This window comes from Patagioenas fasciata, chromosome 7 (assembly GCF_037038585.1).
Source record: "Patagioenas fasciata isolate bPatFas1 chromosome 7, bPatFas1.hap1, whole genome shotgun sequence".
Taxonomy (NCBI): domain Eukaryota; kingdom Metazoa; phylum Chordata; class Aves; order Columbiformes; family Columbidae; genus Patagioenas; species Patagioenas fasciata.
Genome location: NC_092526.1, coordinates 17,401,724 through 17,423,089, shown reverse-complemented (window position 1 = coordinate 17,423,089; position 21,366 = coordinate 17,401,724). Strand labels below are relative to the sequence as shown.

Below are 21,366 nucleotides of genomic sequence, written 5' to 3'. Positions count from 1 at the left end.
GCGGAGAAAAGGGGTGCTGGTAGCGCCTGGCGAGAGGTGCTCGGGAGAGGCCACGGCAGGAGGAAACCAGAGCACTGAGCAGGGCCAGGAGCGGCTTCATTGATTGCAAAACGACTCCACAGCAACTCAGAAGCAGAACTCCACTCAGACAGGGAAAAACCCAGTATTGCCCGAGCCCCTGTTCAGCAGTGACATGAACAATGGTGACAGTTCGCAGGAGGGGTCTGCTTGTGTCCCCTTACTGCTGCCCTCCCCTCCAAAGACACCTTTACCCTCCCCTAACCCCCAAGAACCACATTTGACTGTGCACCCCATCCTTTCCCCCAGACAAAACCAATGAAAGTTAAAATTATTTACACTTTTAGCCATTTAAAAACCCAATAAAATAAGATTGCATCTGTCCTACTGGGGATGTGGGTATTAGCAGCAGCTACAGCTAGCTCGGTACTCTGCGTGCAAAACGAAAGACAAACAGAAGACAGACCAAAATACTGCACCATTACTAGGAAGCGTTTGCTGGAGTTGGTGTTTTGATTGTGGCATAAGGCTTCTAGGAGCCGGCTCCTCCCCAGCTGCAGGGCAGGGGTATCTCACGCACAGCCGGGCTCTAGAAGGATGGAAAGGATGCGTTATTCCAGACACAGCACATTAACACTGACGCATTTCCATCCCAGTCAACACAAACATCTAAAAACCCACTGCACGTTCACCATGTGAGTTCTTCCTTCTTTCCAGTGATGACGGAGGAAAAGGGGATTGTGAAGAAGACCTAAGACATAGATGCTGCTGTCATCACTGCCTCTTCCTCCTCATCTCCTTGCTTTGGCAGCTCAGCAAGTGTGGAAGAGGGGGGAGCCAGAGCAGCAGAAGACTCTTGTGCCTCCTGCTCCTCTCCAAGCCCCAGCTCTACATCCATTTGCTCCAGCTCCCCCTGATCAAGTAGCTCAAAGTCATCTGCTTCCTCCTCATCCTCCGGTGAAGCTGCTATCTCCGTCTCCACTGCTTCGGTCTCTGACAGCTGTGCTTGGAAGCTCAGTTTCTCTTCGGGCTCGGTGGGGAGGAATTCGGAGAGGGAGGGCCCCTCGCTGGCCTCCGAGGACCGCAGCAGGGCAGAGAGGGTGTTCTGCACCGCCGTGGTGATGGCAGTGGTGACGATCTCCTCACTCAGCGTGTCAATGCAGATGCCCAGGCCTGGGGCAGGGACAGTCTCTGGCTCTGCGTTGCCTCCTGCCACTTGCCCGCTCCCATTGAAGTGCGTATTTACAAAATGGAGAGGAGACGCTAGGCGAAGGATGGAGAGGTCCGCGGCCTCCTTCTCTGCTGAGTCCAGCTCACGGGCAGCGTGGGCAAGCTCAGGACCCAGAGGCACACCAAATGCATCTTCATCGCCCTGTGGTCCCAGGTCTCTGGAATGATATTCTTCCACAGAGGGAAACTCTGCCAGGTCCTTGGAAAACGACTCCTCCGGCTCACTGTGCAGGCTCTGCCGATCCAGGTCTGAAAGGCATCAGCAATAAGGTGCAAGTTCCCTCACCCTGACCCAGAGAACTGACACCTCCCATCCACCTCCCCAAGCTGACATGCCAGGGCTCACTTTTGGGCATCTTTCCAGCTCTGGGGGCACAGCAGGAAGGGATACGCAGTTAGTCCTTCTCTTGGTGGCACGACTGATGTGGAGTGTCTGTGTGCTCTGTGCTCAGAAAGGACTATCCTCCTCCAGCTCATGCTCTCTGCATCTAGAGCCCTCCATTAAAATCCACAGGGTCAGGGAAATTGTGTTCACAGCACATCACCGCCCCAGACACTCAAGTGACCACATCTGAAGGGTGACGTTCACATTCCTCACCACTGACCAGTCTTTTCCTGAGCCTGTAACTCTGGCAGGGTGGGGTGTCTGACCTGTTTCACTCAGCATCATATATGGGTGTGTGACTACACTGTGCGATTATTTCTGTGAGACTTTGTGGATGGCTTTGCTGCCTTGTTGGAAGGACAAGAGAACATTGTCTTGTGGGGCAGTAATCGGGGCCAAATGTCTACTCAGTACCAGCTCATGATCAGCCACGAAGCCAGGGCATGCTGCACTGCTACTACTGCTTCCTCTTTTTGATGCTCTTCACCCTGTCAATAGGCAGGTTCTCTCCCTGTGTTTGGAGGGGCAGTTGTTCTGGAACAAAACACTCAGGGTCAGGAAGACAGTGAAGCATCCCATCACGTACCTTCAGAAACATCAGTCAGCTGTGGGGTGGTAGCCCTTGAGACAGAAAAGCCCCCACTCTCCAGGATGGAAGCCTCCTCATCAGAGAGCTCAGAATCTGTGATTGACAGTGCCAGGGCAGTCTTCTTCACATCCACCTGCATGGGATGAAGGCAGAGGGACAAATTCCTGGGTGTCTGGCTATCAATGCTGTCTACAGGCACCTCCGCACAAACCAGATCTTCCAGGCAGAAGTCCTTTGCTGGAGAGACTCTGCACAGAGACCATATGAAAGCAGAAGGGGCCTGGGCAAACCACTCATCGCACTGTCAGGGAAGGAAAGTCTCAGCTTACTGCCTTTCCTGCAATAATTCACTTCCTGAGGCTTTGTCTGCCCTCAGTGAAGAACCCAAAAGAGCCAACCCAAGATGGGATCAGCCTGTAGGAGTCTTAGAAGGCTCTGATCCTTCTGCCTCTCCTGGGATCACCAAGGAGCAAAACATCCCTTCCCCTTTGCATTCACTGGGCCAAATGAATGCTTCTACAAGTAGCAGTGGTGCAAGTATCTGCATTCCTTTGGAAGCTGAAGCTTCCCATCTCACAGCCCAGCTAAATGCCAGAGCTCCTGTAAAGGAAGGCACTCAGTCCATTTCTGTGATGCACATATACAAAGGTCACATCCAGTCCAAATGAGTGCAGGGAACTGTGTAAGCGACACCAGTGCTGCTCATGTCCCTTTTCCAGTGGTGAGGAGCTTCTGCACATTACACCAGGGCAGTTGATTTCTTTAGGGGACTTTGTGCTCTTACCACTGGGGAGAAGCCTGACAGCTCTGCCTCGCTCTCACTCTCTGTCTCTGCTGTTGGCTCATCACCGACTGCAGGCTCACTCCTCCCTTGTCGCTCTACAAGAAAGAGAAGAAAGGCTCCACATGAGACTGAAGGAATTCTATGCCTTTATACATCACTTTCCTGCTACTTCTGCTACTGTGTGAAGCTGCACAGGCTTCCCAGAAGCCCAGGTTTCCCAGAGACAACTGTAATCTCTTGCTCTGATTTGCTGTTCCCAGGATCACCCGTCCAGTTGCTCTCTCTCTAACCCTCAAGTTTCAGTCTGGTTTCCCCGACCCCACTCTAGCCGTTCACCACAGGGTGCTGACAGACCTGCTCTCCCATTGTCCCTTTGGCATGGCCCCACCCCGGCAGTACAGCACCAGAAAATTCAGAACGAAGGTGGGTCCTTACTCTTCTTCTCATGCTTGTGGTGCAGCGTCTCTGCCTTCATACTGTAGTCCAGTTTCATCAGGATGGGCTCCAAACGTGTGTACATCCTCTGGATCAGTTCGTGGTAGACCACCAGAGGCCAGAGCAGAATGCTGAGCACTGCGAACAAAGCATGGGCAAGTGTGAGAGACAGACCAAACACAACCCAGCCCTTCATAGGGCACCAGCAAGAAACTCTGTGTGAAGGGAAGTGCAGTTGAATGGCATTTGCTTTCTCATCTGACTGCCTAAAATCCCCATCTATGGCTATTCTTACTCATTCCAAAGCTGCTTGATTAACCTATTTTTTCTAACAGATCTCCAATTAAGATACGGATTTATGTCACGGTGAAGCATAAGCCCTCCACTTTGGCCTGTGTGTCCCAGCCCCAACACACAATAGAGGCTCTGAAATGAGGTTATTAAAACTAAAAATCACCAAAACGTTTATAAGGGTAGCAGCATAGATTTCACAGGTAGATGTGCTTGCAGTAGATCACCAAGAGCCTTCAGAGTTAGCACAGACTCACGATGCAGCGAAAAAGTCTCATTTGCTAAACATGCAGCTTCTTCAACAACTCTTTCCACATGCATCTGCCTGCTCTAGGAACTGAGAGACTGCCGCTTTCTGCTTCCCTGGGGCCTTGCCAGCACAGCCCCAGCCGTGGGTGGATGTTTTAGCCACGGCTCCCTCTCCTGCTCTGCAGCTGTACTGCACGCATGCACATAAAGCAAGAGACTTCCCGGAGCACATCGCCCTGTATCGATTCGTCATCTAGCACAGATCCCCCCAAGAAAACCACAAATATGCTTCTACCAGTGCATCAACAGTACAGTCATGTTTCAGCTTAAGTCAAACAAGATTGCTGCTTATACTCACAAATGATGTAGGAGATCATTATGCCTGGAACATAGTGTCCAACCACAGCCAGAATCAGGCAGCCTGAACAGACACTCATGCAGAACTGAAGGAAGAGAGAGGAACAAACAGAAGTGACAAGAGGCAGAGATAAATCTACGCAGGAATCCCAGTTAGAGCAAAACGAGGGATGCTCCTAACAGTCAGTACACCAGCTTTGCACTGAGTACATTCAGATGCTGACGATCATAACTCAAGACAGCTTGGTTGGGTTAAGCTGTAAGCATTAGAGGTTCAAGCGCAGGAAGACCAAGGTAACCCAAGACCCCAATAAACTGAATCAAAACTTTATTGGACAGTTCTTCATAAAGTAAATGATGCTCCCCAAGATTAGGGTAGGACATTACAAACTGCAGTTTTAGAGCACATCTTCCCTGAGGAGCTCAGCACTTTCAGAGAAGCCCATCATGTCCTCAGACAGGAATCTGTTATAGAGTCAGCAGATGCTGCACCACGGCTACACCATAAACCAGCTTGGAGAAGCATTAGTGGAACCCACACTCCCACCAGACCAGGACCTTCCTCTTCTGGAAAAAGTGGGAGTATAACAGTGCAGCCCTGATGGCTTGTCCTCCATTCTCCTGGGAAGGGGGGGAAGTGAGGACACCCTGCAAGTGAGGCCATGGGTTCAGACATCAACTAAATCCAACAATGAAGAATTTCAGTCATAATGGGAAAGGTCTACAAAAGCGAGGGCCATCTAAGGGCTTTGGTCCCAACAAATTCACACTTTTTGGGCATCTTGGTCCTGGTCTCCTACTCCCTGTAGCTGGGACAGCATTTTAACAGAAAAGGAACAATTAGCAATGACAGAAACCCACTCCTTTTGGCACACTGGACCCCAGCAAGCCTGATACAATCCCAGTGGTTGGTTTGCTCTATTCTTTTGTGATGCTAAGGCAACTCCTGTCTACATACCCTTCCCAAATAACACACGTCACAGCCATTAGAACATGGTTAAGGACAAGTTGCCATGCACTCAGAAACACCACCGCATTTGGACTTGGCTAGCTACAACCTCGACTAGCAAAATAGGTAGGACCATCTTAAAGGGCTGAATGGAGCCTGTGAAAGGAGGAGCAACTGTAGGCTCCCCTTTTTTCTCCCCACTCCCAATGTAAGAGCTTCCTTTGCAGGCTAAGAAATAAAACTAAGCATAGCCAGGCATTCACAGAAGGGGTAAAGTTAAGTTTCAGTTTACAAATACCAGAAGCCAATTACTCATTATTTAAGCTTCCCATGGCCTAGAGTCCGAAAGGAACGAACAGCAAATGTTAAACAGGGACAGCAGTTGTAAAAATATTGATTTGACATTATTCCATCTCCTAGGCCACTAATAATGGAAAGAAAAGCCCCTGCACAGAAGAGTAGGTATCTCCAGCTTACCTTGGCAGGATTTTGCCTCTTGTACTGTAGCAGTTCCTGCAGGTACAGTCTGAAGGTGACCCAGCTCTCTGCCAGGCAGTGGCACAGCTCAGGGACACTGAGCAGGTGAGGTTGTGCCCCTGAAGTCACCCCCTCACTAGAGACAGACAAGAGCAAGAAGACAATCTTTGAACATGGTCTGTTTTGTTGGGAGGGGGAACAGCTGCACTGGGAAGCAGAGATCCCTACCAAAGGCTTGACAATACTGACTGCATCTTCAGTCAAGCTATGGAGACACTTGATTTGGAGGCACTTTTTTCTTTAATCAGGACGAGAGCCAAGAGACACCTGAGCCAAGCAGCAGCAGACACCATGCCACAGCATCCCCGTGCCACAGGCCCAAGAAGCAAAGCAGTTTACTCAAAGCCAAGCAGACAGAACCACTGGAGGTGGAACTAGTTAAGTGGCCTCCTCTGGCACCAAGTCCAAGGAAACCAGAGTGTGATGCTCAGACCCATATCCACAGCCAAGCATGGGATGCAAGCTATGCCACCAAAGACAGCACATATGGTCTGCAGAAGTCAGTCTTGGGGATTTCCTTCTCTCTGGAGGATTCTTAAAATAGTCCAGGATAGATCCAGGGAAGAAACCTGTGAGTTCCTAACATCAGAAGCACCTGAGCTTTACTGCTCTTTAAAGAACATTAGCTTTCCCCAGAGTCTCAAACTGTGGCTCCTGAGCTGATAAGCAGCTCCCAGAAACCGCTACCATCGTTTCACAGCAGGAGCCATGCAGGCTATCAACAAGAGCAAAAAGGGCAGGTGAGATCACCACACTAAATTAAGACATCCCCACTCTTGCCTCTCACCAAGAAACACATCCGTGTGCTTACCTCTCCCCTCCTGCCTCCTCTGATGGCTGCGCTGTAGAGAGAACACAGCAGATTAGTCAGTCAAGTGAAAAATACAACCCAACATTTTTACCACTTGAACAGAGCTGAGCTGGAGATGTATCATCCTTAGCAAGGGATGCACCCTGGGGACCTTCTTCTTCATGCTCTCACGCAAGCAGGAATCACTGGCATGGAGTTTAAGCTGTGCAGGCTTCAGTGAAGCACGCCTGGAGACCCGGAGTGGCCAGAGCTCAGATCTCAGGGTGTCCAGCACACCTTGAAATCTGTGTTGACAAATGCATGGCACAACACTTGTACCAGCACATGGGCTTGGCTGCAGGGATCGTACAGTTCGACCCAGTGTCCCACAAGTCTGGGCAGCACCATCCCCTGCGCAGCTGCCTGGCCCTCGTCATTCACAGAGGGCTGCCAGCACGGTCCCTGAGGTGGGCACAGCTTCAGCTCCCGCCTCAGAGCTCAGCGTGGCACGAGCAGGTCTGAGCTGCATTTCCCACTGACCAGTCCAGACCACAGTCCCTGGCAGGATGCTCTGTACAAATACCAGAGATCTCCCTGCTATGTCTACTCTTTCCCATGGAATTAAGTGACAAATAGCAGTCTTGTGTATACTTATCCAATTTTAGGGCTCTTCAATGTCCCTGACAGCCCTTTGTGCCAGAGACAGGTATAGCTACACTCTTAAGGTCCGGTGGTCTGGATAAGAGCAAGGAAAAGCTTTTCCCATTCCTCTCTGCACCCAACCCAGTGATGGTCAAACAGGGACTTACTCCGTGCAGTACTGAAGGGAGGAGCAGTGTTTCAGCGGCAGAGTTCACACACGATTATGCTCTGCCTTCAGAGATACAGAGGAGAAAAACCCAAATATTTCTATGACAACCGGAATTCATGAGCCTGGCTGCCCGTGGATTTGGGTGTCCTGGATAGCTGACTGGTGTCTGAGGATGTACAGGGCTCAACCAAAGCTCTTCCAGCAACATAGTCTTGATATGCCTCCTGTTTAACAAGGGTTTGTCCATGCTGTGAAGATACCTCAAGGCCCACCCTCCCCTACCAGTCAACCTACTGTCCTAAAGCTGGTAGAAGCAGATACATATTTGATGCTGCCTGGTCAGCAGCAAACTTGCTCCAAGATGTTCTAAAAATCAGCGAGACCCTATCCCTCACGCTGCCTGTCACCACGTAAACAGGACTAAAATAAAGGAAGGGAGGTTGTGTCCAAAGTACATGGTAATTGTTAGAAACAGGCTGAAAAATGCAATATGAGCAAAAAGGGGTTTGAATCCTTCCTGGAGTCATCAGCCAGATGCAAAGCCCAAGAGCAGCAGTGACTCCCCCAGGGAAACGCACAGAAGAGATGAACATCCATCACTGTCAACACCTCAGATTTCAGTTCAAACCACAGAAGAGAGCAACTCCTTGTAGCAGCCTTGTCACCGCTGTCCCCAGACACAGGATGATGCTGGTCCAAGCCTGTTAAGATTCCTTCTCCCCCTGCGGACGCTGCCCCAGCTGCCTGGCAGGGTGCATGGAGCGGGAGGCGTCGGCCCAGGGAGGAGGTGATTCTTTGAGAGCGTGACCCAGATTTCCAGTAATCGGGTCTGACAAGAGGAGTCAACTGTTCTCACACTGGGCTGTCTATCCGCTCCTCTGCCCATGACTGTCAGGCACGGTGGCCTAGGGAGCCAGCAAGCGCTGCTCACAAAGGCAGCTCGGGCTGAAAAAGGAATATTACGGATGCTGCTCCACCCCCATCGGGTGGCTGCTTCTCTCGCACAACTGCTGTTGCTGTATTTTGTTATTGTGCTCACGAATCTAAAGCTGCTTATTCGCAGCATGCAGAAATCCAGCTCTATCTCAAAGCCTCATCTATTACCTGCACTAAATCGCCAAATAAGTTACATTTGGCACTGGCTGGTCTGTGATGACTCACTATACTGGTTGTACCACTTACCAAACGAGGTGCTGGGCTACTTGCTGTTCTCTGCTGGACAGAAGTGCCGGCAACACAGGGCACAGGAACCCCACTCCTCTCTGCCAAGCTACAGCAATCTGAGCAATACAAAATACGCCAGCAGAGGGAGTGAAGCAGCTCTCTTCAGCTGCTGCTGAAGGTTTGGGAGACACTTTGGGGAGCTGCAGAACATTTCAGCAGGCTGCAGAGTGCTCACGTGGTTTCAACTATCTGGCAAAACACAAGCTGTCTTTAAAATCAACAGTATCTTGCTTCCTGTAGTAGAGTAGCCTGCCTGCTGGCCACCCCAAAGCACTGGAGTCTTGCACCAGTTGGAGGAACAGCCCAACCACAGAAAAAACTAGAGCATTTCTGACAGGACACATTCACTTAGATAAGGCTTAACTCCAACCTGTGCTGCAATGCTGTCTAGTGCTGGTAGAACTGAGCCAGCAAGCAGGACACTCACAGGTGGCCTCAGATCATCAATAACCAGCTCAGATCTTGCTGTAGGCATTTCACACCGGATTGTGGGTTAATACAAACCACTTGACATACACCAGACTCTTCTGGGAGATCAGGCAGCCAAAGTTTAGGTTACATGTTGGTACTGACAAATTATCGCTGATGGATTCCTTGGCTCTTACAGCTTTTCAACGCTTCAAGAGGCATTCTTCATCTGTGTGTACACTTCATCCGGAAAGCAGGGGCCCTTTTTAAGAAGCACCAGCATTCAACTGCAATGCAGGTTTTGCTAAAGCTCTTCCATGCTACACTCTCCTACGCTGACCAAAACACAGCTGCCAAACAGCGGTACAGAAAACATCCCTACTTGATACCTATTCCAGGAGAAAGTGGAGGTGCTTCCTAAGTCCTTAAAATATATTTAAGTGGAACCCCATGTAGAGGTTGTTACATATGGAGAAAATACCCTGTGTGGGAGCTAAAAATATGCAGTCCCTTCTGACAGGACCAAAAAAGCCTGTGCATCTTGCTTCTGCTAGTGTGTCCCTGATCACAGAATGTGAGTAACTGCAAAATACGTGCTGAGGTTTTAGCATTCCTTCAGGAGTGATGTTATAAGCAGTCACCTGAGACATGCAGAACTGCCACAAGCTGAGGTTTGTGTATATACGTGCCAACTCTTGAAGGTGTGGTACTGACCTACTTCCAAAAGTTCCTGGAAAGGCTCACAGGAAGCACTGAGGAGGAAAGCCACAAAGCTACAGCTCTGCTGCAGCAGGAAGCAAGAGCCACACAAGAAGCCCTAAGTGTTCAGCAGTGCCATTTCAAGGAGAGGCCCCTCAGGAACGCAGAGCACCGCTCCTTCCTCACGGAGGCTGAGGAAATACAGTCCACTGGACCATGTTGAAAGCAGGGTTGTGACCTAACCAGGCACATCAGAAAGGTGTCCCTGTTCTTTGCTGTCAGCAGCAGAAAAGGCAGCAGGGAGTGAAATATGGATCATCAGGATGAGCACTGACTTCTTCCAGAGCTGATGACAAGGGATGAGCCTAACCCCTGGTGTGCGGTTGTTTTTTGTTTTGGTTTGTTTGTTTGCTTGTTTATTCCTTACTGTTCTACATCATATAAATTGATTTCAGCACAAATTTCCTATTTATTCTGTGATAACACAACTTTTACAGGTCTGGTACTTGCTGGAGCGATTCTACCCCCACCTGTCTCAATGACACCATTCCGTATTGGACACCAGGCTTGTGCATTTCTGGACATGTTTCAAGCGAGATGTTTTGGATTGGCTTTAAACTATTCCCTTAAAAATCCAACATGAATAAGCAGGAAATTAAATTGGCCAGTCCAGTTTGGCTGCCTGGTTACCTGAACCACACAAAGCAAACAGTTTCAAGACTACAGCTGAAACATATCTAATCTTATCAGGACTTCTGTGAAAGCACCCTTTAAGTCAGTACCCTTTTAGGTCAAATACAGGGCACCTTACAAATACACATATAGAGGGGCTTTCATTCAGAAAGCCTCCCTAGAGTAGGGGGGCAGGGATGGATGGCCCCAAGCTCCCTTTGAACAGCGGCAGTAGATGCAGTGGGCAGGTCTGGGTCCAGTCGTTTAACAAATTCCAATGAAGGATGCACTCAAAGCAGACAGCAGCCAAACCATGTTCCATCATCGTTATGAGACTACTCCTCCTGTTGCTTTTGTTTCTAATATTGGCAAAGACCCTTCAATAAATGGTAAGATAAGCCAAGTGATCAGACTCACCAATTAGCTGGAGACCAGATGCTGTTCAGTACAGGTACAATACACTACCTGTCCCTGCTGTCAGACCTCATCATCCACTCTGCTACCTGCCGCAAGGAGAAGTGGCTTTCATCTGCTCTGCCTCTTCCAAGGCATAAGCCCATGCTACACTTAACTAAAATCAGTGCCAACCTCCCCATTTCCTTCCCCCAGCTCAACTGGCCAGATATGCTCAGACCTGGAACGATCTTTTTGCCACAACATTTGCAGGAGAGAAGAGACATAGTAGAAACATGGTGTCATCCCTGTCACCACCTCCCCTGACAAGCTAGCTGGGCCCCCTTAGTCACTCTCAAAATGAGCTACTTCCAGAAATTCTCAGCACTGGGAACAATTCTCCCCATGCCAAGAATATTAGGATACATCCTAATACTCTGACACAAACAGGGAAGAGGCAGTACCAAAGCCTGCAGTTACAGTAGGAACAGGGCTTACATGACCTATGAGAAAGACAGGAAAGGCCTGGCTGTGGCCACAGCCCAGCAGCTGGTAACACCAGAACTGTGTCACTAGCTACCATGCTATTCATCACATACCTGAGAAATCAAACAGGAACCTGGGCTTCCACCTCTCCAGCAAGAGGATGCCAAGAAGCGACATGCTGAGGAGAAAGAGGGGTCTCAGGGAGGTGGAGGAGAACAACCTAGAAATCAAATGAGAAATTATTAGGCTGGAAAAAAGCAGCAAGTTACTGTTCTTGATGAGTAAACAGATACAGCTCAGTGTAGGACAGAGTAGAAACATCTGACTGCTACCTGCCACTGCAGGAAGCACTGTACCCCACAGACACCCACTCCCACCAGAACGTTCTCAAATGGTGCCTTTGCCCCACAGCAGACAGCTGACTACCTGCCACCTCCAGTGCTCTGCTCCCCTGCTCCTGAGCTCCTCTTTCGCTTGTAAAACAAGGCTAGTGCTCCCTTGTACAAGTCCCTTTGAATCCTCAAGGTGGAGGCTCTAGACAACGTAAATACAGATTGCTGTAGCAGAAGACTGGTTGATAATCAGCCTGTTTGCTGAACACTTACATCCTATTTGTTATCAAAAGGTCCAGCATTACCTGCAGGTAGCACCAAGACACATCCTGCACGTGCTTCTAGGTGCCCGTTCTTTTATCACAAATCTCTCCCTGTTTAATCAGATCCTAGCACTTACATGGTTTAGTTGCTCACTTGACTCTATCGTAAAACCTTTCATGTCCCTCAACAACACACCAGCTTAATCCAAACACCAGCTCACACAATACTACTCACACATAATCAGGCAATCCCACCATCAAAGAGTTTATCTCCCCACTCCACATAGACAGAAAAGCGCAGGTCCCAGGGCAGTGCCTCTGCCAGCCGTGGCTGTCTGCATTCTCCTGTCCTCCAAGCAAGAGCATTAGCACCTTCCTTCCAGCTCAGGGGAGCTGGTTTTAAGTCACTCCAGAATCAGATGCTTTAATGAAAACTCCTTTCAAGAAAAGAAGAGCTGCTCTGCTGTTTTATCTTGCTTCTCTTCTCTTCATTAGTTATTTGCCAATAACTAATCTCAAATGCACCAAACAAGGACTGGAGTCGGAGAGCATCTCGCCGTGCAGCATAGAAAAGGGCTGTGCTTCCACCCAGCCACAGTCATGGGCAGAGGACTCGGAAGTGACATCTGTATCACTGGGCAGCACAGAACAAAAGCCACACACTTTCCAAGGGCTTGCAGGACCTATAATGACCTAAACAACAACATTTTTACCCCTTCTCATGGGAAAACAAGTCTGTGCTTAACATGTCAACTCAGGAAGAATTCTTATTCTGTCTCATTTATGGACTGCAGTTGAAGGATGCTGGCTGAATCCTCAATGGGACTGTAAATAATTCCTTCCCTTCCATGATATTTAAATCTCTCTCTGCTGTCCCGTATTCTGGGCATTTTTCATTGTTTCTTGACCTTTTTATGTACAGACCCTTAGCCATCATCATTTAGCACCCCTGCCACCTCATGGCATGTCTCTCCCCCTGCCACTAACTTCAAAGCTCTGCTTTCAGACCTTTCCAGCTGGTAGAGTAGTCCAAAACCATTTCAGTACCCAGCTACCATGTATGCCTCTGATAACCATGTGGATGAGGGAACAGAACATAAGCGACCTTTTGAGAGTGACTTCAAAGGCTGTTTGGTCACATACTTTCTCCTTCTCTGACTTCAGAGTCTATCCCTTCCTATTTCATCTGCAATCAACATTTAACTCTTTCCTTGAACAGTTTTGCTCTTTTCTGCTGGGAAAGCTGCTGGCAGAGAGTGCTTTCTCCAGCAAAACTGACTCACTGTTTATCCAAACAAACAGGATGTTTTTCATTCCCATTCACAGCTGGGCTCTGCCACTCACCCTCCCGGCGCTACCGCCCTGCCCAGGGGGCAGAAGGGACGGGAAGGCCGGGCCGGGGGAACGTGCTCGTGCCCAAACCGAGCAGTCTCGGCCTTGGTGAAAAATCAGCACCCTCCGGAAAAAAAGATCAACGAGCAGAAGGGATTAACTAACACACACACGGCCGCGTGCTGCTGCGGGCGGCCCCGGGGCTCACGCACCGCGGTTACGGGGTGAAGCGAACCGATAAAGCACAGATGCAAAAATTAACCAGAAACGCGCCCGGGCACGCGTCCAGTTGGGCCCAGCTGCGTTTTATCATCGCAGGGCAAATCCTGCCCGAGCTGTTGGCACCTTCTCCCCTCAGGGAGGGGCCTGTTGTGCTTGCGCGAGGCCGAGAAGCCCGGTCCCTCCCGGCCGCGCTGTAGCACCGACCGCAGCACCTCGAGGGGATCGCCGGCCACCCCGGGGGCTCACAAGCCTCTCCTCCTCGGGCTGCACCGCCACAGCCGCCCGGCTGCTGCCAGGGCCGCCCGCCGGTGCAGGCCTCCCCGCCCCCCCGCCCCGGCTCACCAGAGGGCCCCGCCGAGCGCGGCGGCGGTGACCAGGCTGTGCAGCGGCCTCTCCCACACCAGCAGCCGCTGTGCCGCCGCCAGCGCCGCCTCCCAGCCCCGCAGGCGCTGCCGCAGCGCCGCCGCCAGCCGTGCCGCCGCTGCCACCGCCTCCTCCTCCTCCTCCTCGGCCGTCGCCGCCGCTGCCTCCTCAGCCCGGCCGCTCGCCATGGCTGCGAGGGGAGGCGAGAAGCGGGAGGGTGGGGCCGCTGTCACCGCGGGCGGGGGGCGGCGAGCGCTACACCGGCCCTGGCGGGCGGCACCGCCTGACAGGGACCGGCGGCCGCTGCGCCGCGCGCATGCGCAAGCCGACCCACGGCGGGAGGGAGCGGTCGGCAGAGCGCTCGGGGGGCCGGGGCGGTGAAGCGCGCTGCGCAGGCGCGCCTGTAGCCACGCCTCCTGCACCGGAACAGGAAGAGGAAGGCGGGCAGTGGGGCTCGGTCCGGCAGCGGTTTCTAGGCTTCTGCTCTGGTGACCGGACGCGGTCTCGGCGCGGCGCTCCGGAGGACACTGGCTCTGCGCCCTTGGAACAGGCCCGGCACCCGTCGTCTACCGGAGGGGGCCCGGTCTCTGAGCTGGGCCGGCAGCCCCGGAGGAGGCGGGCGGGATGGAGCTGGACGGGCTACTGCTGGATGAGGAGGGCACCTTCTCCCTCAGCGGCTTCCAAGACTTCACGGTGAGCGTCCTGTGGGGCACCCCTACTGGTGCCCGGTGTCCCCGGCCCAACCTATGCTCAGCCCTTCGCCTCCGCAGGCCCCTGGGGCTTTACTACTTGGTGCTCTGACGGACCCGTGTGGCCACGCCCCTGGCTGAGCTCCTGAGGGCCTTCCCAGGCCCTTCGCGCCCCGAGGCTGGATTGAGGTCAACAGCCCGGTGTGGGGAGTGCTTGAGGCTTTTCTCACCTTCCCTCTGTCTGCCCTCAGTTCCTGCCCAGGCACCAGCAGCTGAGTGAGAGGGTGCGGAAGCGGCTCTATTATGGCTGGGACAAAGACTGCAGCCTGGATAATCTCTCCAGCCCTGTGGCAGGTGGGTTACTGAGTATCCCCAGATGGGAATGCTGAGTCAAGAGGGTTGGAAGTAGCCCAGGGGCTGAGAGCAACATGTCATCTGCTCCCTCCCCAGTGCCAAATCCCACCCCTACCCAGCCTTCCCTGCTCTGTGTAGCACAGCAGGCGGGGTGCCAGAGCCTCATGGCTCTTGCTCTCTGTTTTATTGGCCTGTCTGGCCCACTTCTGCATTTTTGTCACCTTGTTGGTTGTGCAGAGGCCTTTAGGTTGTTTGCGAATTCTTTGGCGGTGAAGGCTGTGTCCCTGTCGAGAGGTATCTTGTACAACTTGTGCACTGCAAAGTACTAGGAAGTTCATTTAACTTCTTGTTGCAAGCACAAAGGGGATAAGTTGCTGCTGTTTGTTTGTCTAGATTACACCTCTTTCTTTCCTATTGATTCAGTACTGCTTGGGGGAGCTGAAGGACACAGCTGGGTTGAGGAGGAGGAGTTAGTGCAGGTGATGGCAGAGAGGAGTGGTCAAGGGCAAGCAGTGATTTGCTGGGTGGCCTTTGTAGCAGGATCCCATGCTCTCACAGCTTGCAGGGGGCATTGAGCAGGTGGGGAAGCATGCTTGCATTCAAACCTCTTGTGATAGTTTTTGGGAAATGGTCTGAAGTTACCAAGAGGCTCAATGTGACGTACCTTGGCGAGGAGGGAGACACGGGGTGTGGTGTGATGGGGCAGGGCCGCCAGCTGCCTAGGCACTGCTTGGAGTCACGAGTTCTGACACGGGCGGTGCAAGGATGGCTCATCGTTGGGGCTGGCGGCACACCCGGCTGTGAGATGGAACCGTTCCACAGGACGCTGCCAGTGTTTAAAGTTCAAAGGGCACATTCATGGAAGAATACTCTATTGAGGGCTATTAACTATAAAGACAGCCTTGCACCCAGAAATGCCTCTGCTCCAGCACCTGGGGCTAGGAGTGGTGCACAGAGAATACCTCAGCATGCTTATCTGCCCTTACAGCTGTCTTTTGCCAGCTGCTATCAGCTGCTGTCAAAAATGAGACTTGGGGCTATGGCATCTGTCTTGGTACAGCTGGGGGCTGTTGCTACATGATGAGTTTATGGCACTGCTCTTCAGATGAGATAGAGGCAGTTGTGAGGAGAGTCCAGGGTAGCAGGAGGAGCTGGAAAAGGTCTCTGGCACTGGGGGGCGTTTGCAGGAGTCAGTGTGGGGCTGGCCGAGGAGAGAGGTTGAAAAGTGTATTTGTTCCTTCTGGAAAGAAAGGACCATAACAACCTTAGTGTGGCCTGCCTGTGAGATGGGGACAGTGATCAGCTGTTCCCCCTGTGCTCTGGGGCAGGATACACCCTCATGGGTTGGATTTATAGGCTGAAGAAATAAGTTTAATGTTGGGACAGAGCCTGGGGGGGGCATTGCCGCTGACTGGCAGGGTGGCCAAGCAGAGAGCACAGCAGCAGTGCGAGAGGCTGGAAGCTGCCAAGGGGTGGCTGGAGCTGTGTCTGCCTTGGCTGTGGATCCCAGCAGTGATGTGACAGGAAGGACCTGGGGGAGTACCATAGAGGAGTGTGTTTCTGAGCTTGGTGGTTGCTGTCAGGCAAGTAATTCCTGTGGGACAGCAGCTGTTCTCTTTGTTGCTGGAGAGACATGAAAAGGAGGGACGTGGAGAGAAGAGGTTGTGTGGCAATGCTTCACCTGGGAGCTGGAAATGTGAGGCTGCTGGGACGAGCTCTGCTTTTGACTCTGTCAGCCAAGGGCTCAGCAGCAAAATGGAGCTGGAGTTGCCTGTGAGATGCTTCTTGGCAAGCACCAGGCTGTGGTGCTGTTTGGGATGCTCCCAGCTGGTCCTGTCACACTGAGAAGTGACATGGAGCTGTTGAAGCATTTGCCAGCACCTGTGAGTCTCTGACCTTTTCAGTGCCTGAATGCTGAGGCACATCTACAGGTGGGGGGAAGTGGGCTGAAGTGAGGAGCTGCTGTTTTACCATGTTGCTGCTTCCCTCCCCTTTTAGTGCTTTCGGGCTCCTTATCACGTCAATACATCGTGCATCATCATCTTGGAGGCACTGGGGCTGTGGTGGGGGGAAACTGCGTCAGTACAGACCAGCTCTGTAGGCAGAGGAGGATGCTGGTTGGAGGGGAGCAAAGAACTGGGCAGACCTGGTATTGATATCAGGTCCTAGAAAACCTCCAGAAGGACTGCCTGAGGTCCTGCGGGGCGAGGGGAGGGTGTTAGCCTTTTTGTGCACTTGACTGCAGGTAACTCCCTATGACGCAGATGTGCTAATCTGGGTCTGACACTGCCACTGGGCCTTGGACACTCACATCCTCTTCCTGCTTTGGTTTGGCTCTCCTGCCTATTTGTTTGTTCCTCTCTCATCCCTGACTTCTGATAAGGCCTGTTTTATGTTCATAGTTTTAATTAATCGTGAGAGGCGGAGTAAATATCAGGACTCAATGGGCTTGTGGGGAAAAGGGGAAGGGTGGGGCTGGACTGTGCCATATGGGGCTAAGCCCTTTTGCTACTTTTCTCTCCTAGATATTGCTGTGGAGTTGCTGCAGAAAGTGGCTCCCAGCCCTATTCGCAGACTCCAGAAGAAATACGTGTCTCATGTATCTCGGTAAGAAGCAAAACCTGTCACTTTGTGTCCCATGTCAGAACTGGGACCTCTACTCTCACCTATGACTTGCTGCTGTCCCCTGGGCCAGCACTGGCTTTGCTTAGACTTGATTAGTGTCGAAGAGGAGTTGGGGGCGGGTGTAAGGCCAGCAGGTGTAGTGGCTTCCTGACACAGCCAGACCTGCTTCAGGCTGGCTGTGCTCTCTGGGCTGCCCAGGTGCTCTTGTTGCTGGGAGTCTGTACTGCCTCGATCTGCAGCTCACTGAGGCAGCATGATGTGGAACAGGGGTACTCGGTTTGGAGCTGGCTGTGCCTGGGAACATGAGCCAGGGCATTCTGCTCTCCATCCTGCATCCTCTGCGGTCTCTCTTGCGGCTTCTCAAAACAGCTGGCAAGGCTGGGACGTATCTAGCTAACTATTTACTAAACTCCCCACTACCTACACGGGGAGGGAGCAGCCAAGTTGTGCTGTGGTGACTGGGATGTTTGTAGCACAAAAGTGACCTTTGGGTTGGCTCATGCCTTGTCCCCCAGGGAAGCCTGCATCTCGCCCTGCTCCATGATGCTGGCGCTAGTTTACATTGAGAGACTTCGGCACCGAAACCCTGAATATCTCCAGCAGATCTCGTCTTCAGACCTCTTCCTGATCTCCATGGTGAGCGGTGTGGGCTTGGGGGTCACTGGGTTGGAGGGAGGCCTGGAGGAGTGCAGGGGGGACTGAGATCCTGTCCTTTGTGCTGCTTTTAGATGGTTGCTAGTAAGTACCTGTATGATGAGGGTGAGGAAGAGGAGGTGTTCAATGATGAGTGGGGAGCAGCAGGCAAGGTGGATGTCCAGACCATGAACACACTGGAGATGAACTTCCTTAGCGCCATTGTAAGTGAGGTCGTCACGGTGGCCAGCTGTTTCCTGGAGCAGGGGAAGGGCAATGTTAAGGGGACTCTGGGTTTCTGTTTTTCTCCCACGTGCTACCATGAAGGAATAGAGAAGAATGTGTCCGGGTGATGGGTGGCCTGCACTGACCTTTCACTGCTTTTCCCTCAGGACTGGAGTCTCTACACAGACCCCCGGGAGCTGTTTGAAGTGCTGAGCTGGCTGGAAGGACGGTAGGTGTGTGGGGTGGGGGTGACCCTTTAATCCATCCTGCAGCTCTGGCTCTGCACCTGCTTGGGGCTGGTTCTGCTGCAGTGAAATCAGAGGTTGAGTATCTGTGAGCCATTGCCAGGCTCTGCAGCTCCCTTCCATAGACCTTGAACAGGGTCTTCTCCAAGCCTGCCTGGGCTGAAGCTTCTTCAATGGAGAATGTCCATGCCACATCCACCGTTCCCTTTTTTTCCTGCAGTGTGGCAGAAAAGCAGGGCATGTGGCGTGGCTGGTTCACCTACACGGATCTGTGTGTCCTCATGGAGCAGACTGTGTGGCAGCATGTGCTGGGCCAGTTCTACCAGCAAGTGATGAAGGTAAGGGCGTGGGGTGGCAGCTGCTTGGAAGATTGTGGGTTTGGGGCAGGACCCTTTTTTCCACTGGGAGCTTCTCCTTGGTTTATTCCCTGTAGAAAAGGAAAGGCGTCAGAAACCAGAAGCAGCTGGTTTTGCAGCTGTGCTGGCTGAGGCACTGCAGCCTGGTGCTGGGTTAGTCTGTGCCCTGTGCTGGACCGCAGCACCACAAGCTGTGGTACAAGGTCATGGTGGTGGCATGGAGGGAACTGGGTGCTGGCTGGGGAATTAAACAGGAACTGTTAGATTTTTATCTGGTGTATTTTGGCTTGTGGTATTTAGGCCCTGCTTTGAATGAGTTGTGTGTCACCCGCTGTTAGCAGCATGGCTGCCTGCTTTCTGGCATCCAGCCCCAGTGCTGGTGGTACCATTTGCTGTCATGGCTGCTGGGTGGATGCATGGCCGTTCTGGGTCATGGGGAGCTACAGGGGTTCTGGGCTAACCATCAGCTTTTCTGTAGCTGGCCTGTCTCCTGGGCGTGGTGTACCTGACTGGCTTCGCTGCTGTCTTTGCCTCCGTCACTGTGGTGCACCGGTCCATGTGCATGAGGAGCATCAACCTCACAGCCCCCCGACCTGTGCTGTTCCCTGAGGAGAGCAGTTGCCAGCTGGATGCCCAGCCAGCCCCTGAGCAGCCCCAGCCTGAGCTGCCTGATGTCTGCCCGGCCAGCAGCACCCACTGCCTGGGGGAGAATGAGACGACCGAGGAGCCGCGTCGTGGGGGCGTCACGGCGACTGCACTCTACCTGTGGGGCAGCATGATGACGGCTCTGTCCTACCCGAAGGCGCCTGATCTAACCCTACACAGGAGCCCGTTGCAAAGCACCTTCCGGAGGGTTCCCCCTGCGTGTGAGAGATCTAACCGTACCGCACCTGGCCAGCCTGGCTATTTCGGACTTGCCATGCTCCCGGCTCCTCTTGCGCTCCACTGCCCTGCCTGCTCTTCTGGTGCAGGCCCTGTGTGGGATGCAGCCCCCAGCCGTAAGGACTGGCTGGATCCGCTGGGGCTGAGGCAGTGCTCCTTGCACACTGCCATGGATCTCAGCAGAATCAAGAGCTTCATTTTCCCCAGCTAGGAGCATGGACCAGCAGCCTCTTTCCCCTTCCCTTCTGTTCTAGCACAACTCACTTCCTTGCACTTCCGGGATCCCCATCCCTGAGGCTGCGTGGGCCTGGAGGCTCCTGTATTACTTTCAAACCAGCATTTGTGTCTCTCCACCCAGGGCAGGGGCTCCTGGGACAAGTTGGGGCAGAGTTGACTTGCTGTTGGGATGCTGGGGTGGGAACCTACTAGCTGGAGGGTAGAAATGAGGTGCCCTTGGGCTGGGGTGCTGGGGCAGGGGGGGTGTTGTACCTCTTCCTACAGCAAGTGGGTGGCCCTTGGTGATGCTGGGCAAAGGTGGTATGTGGGATGTAGGATGCTGGGACTGTGTGTGCAGGGTGGACAGTGGGGCAGTGACCCCAGTGGGGGGACAGGGTGCTCCAGGAGGAGGTGGGGTGCCTGAGTGAGGGGAGAAAAGGTTGAAGGAGCGGGGTGTGAGCAGCCTGAACTGGTTGGCCATAGCGGCAATTTCCCTTGAGGGCTGCCAGGCCACTCCTCAGGATGCACGAGGGTCACACCAGGAGGGGAGCCTGGTGGGGCTGTGTCCCAGGGAAAGGTGGTACCCCACTGGGCTTGGAGGTGGTGAGGTGTAGTTAAGGCTGAGCTTCCTTATCCTGCTTGCATTGGGTGCTTTGAAACTGGGGTGCTCCGTGACCTCATCCCAAACTCCAGCAAACAGTGTCTGACTGCTCCTTGGGGCGGGGAGAAGGCACCTTGTCTTGCTGACCAGCCCAGCTCATTGTACCCCTTCTTTTTACTGTGGATTTTACCTGTTTTTCACTCTTTTGTAGATGCAAATCTCTTCCAATAAAAGTAGCTCTTGTTGTGCACCTGCCATGTCCTGCTGAGCTGTTCTGTGCTGGCAGCATGCCTAGCCAGCACGTAGCCCCGTTGATGGAGCTGCACTTGCTCTCCTCTCTGAGCAAGGGGGCAAGACAGACCCTAGTGCTGGCAGGTGAGCCCAGGAGCAGTGAGGCCTGTCCTGTAGGGCTCAAGAGGGACCAAGCTCTTTGGTGACAGGGGAGGGGATAGGGAAGACATTAGGTCTGGTGCCTGGGAAAGGCAGAGAGAGGAGGTTCCCTGTCCTGGGGAATGCATGGTCTCCAGGGTTCTTTGCTGTCCAAAGTCTGTCCAGTTAATGAGTGAGCCCTGAGCAGCAAAGGCTTGGCAGGGTCATTGTTGTGGTTGCTGGCACAGCCAGTTCTGCCCTGTGACAAAAACATGAGCATCTCCTGTCTCTGTTCCCTTGGGAGCCTTCCCAACCAAGTGAGCAACTCTTGTCCGGGGTGGGATTTGATGCC

General features: G+C 52.7%; 2 protein-coding genes across 3 annotated transcripts; one reads left to right on the top strand and one right to left on the bottom strand.

The window, feature by feature from the left end:
- Window positions 1-343: 343 nt before the first annotated feature.
- On the bottom strand, window positions 344-14,230 carry RETREG2 (reticulophagy regulator family member 2). The gene is made up of 9 exons (XM_065840873.2): window positions 13,799-14,230; window positions 11,421-11,527; window positions 6,636-6,666; window positions 5,765-5,900; window positions 4,340-4,424; window positions 3,442-3,579; window positions 3,007-3,101; window positions 2,220-2,355; window positions 344-1,497 (listed from the first exon to the last, which is right to left on the bottom strand). The coding sequence occupies exons 1-9, from the start codon at window positions 14,005-14,007 to the stop codon at window positions 770-772; spliced, it is 1,665 nt and encodes a 554-aa protein (XP_065696945.1). The 5' UTR covers window positions 14,008-14,230; the 3' UTR covers window positions 344-769.
- Window positions 14,230-20,895, top strand: CNPPD1 (cyclin Pas1/PHO80 domain containing 1). Of its 2 annotated transcripts, XM_065841545.2 has the most exons (8): window positions 14,230-14,512; window positions 14,760-14,862; window positions 17,388-17,469; window positions 18,003-18,123; window positions 18,216-18,344; window positions 18,513-18,574; window positions 18,811-18,928; window positions 19,425-20,895. In XM_065841545.2, exons 1-8 carry the CDS (start codon window positions 14,444-14,446, stop codon window positions 20,037-20,039), a joined length of 1,299 nt encoding a protein of 432 aa, XP_065697617.1. In that variant the 5' UTR covers window positions 14,230-14,443; the 3' UTR covers window positions 20,040-20,895. The 2 variants fall into 2 exon arrangements, with proteins under 2 accessions (XP_065697617.1, XP_071667022.1); XM_071810921.1 differs by lacking the exon at window positions 18,216-18,344.
- The last annotated feature ends 471 nt before the right edge of the window (window positions 20,896-21,366 follow it).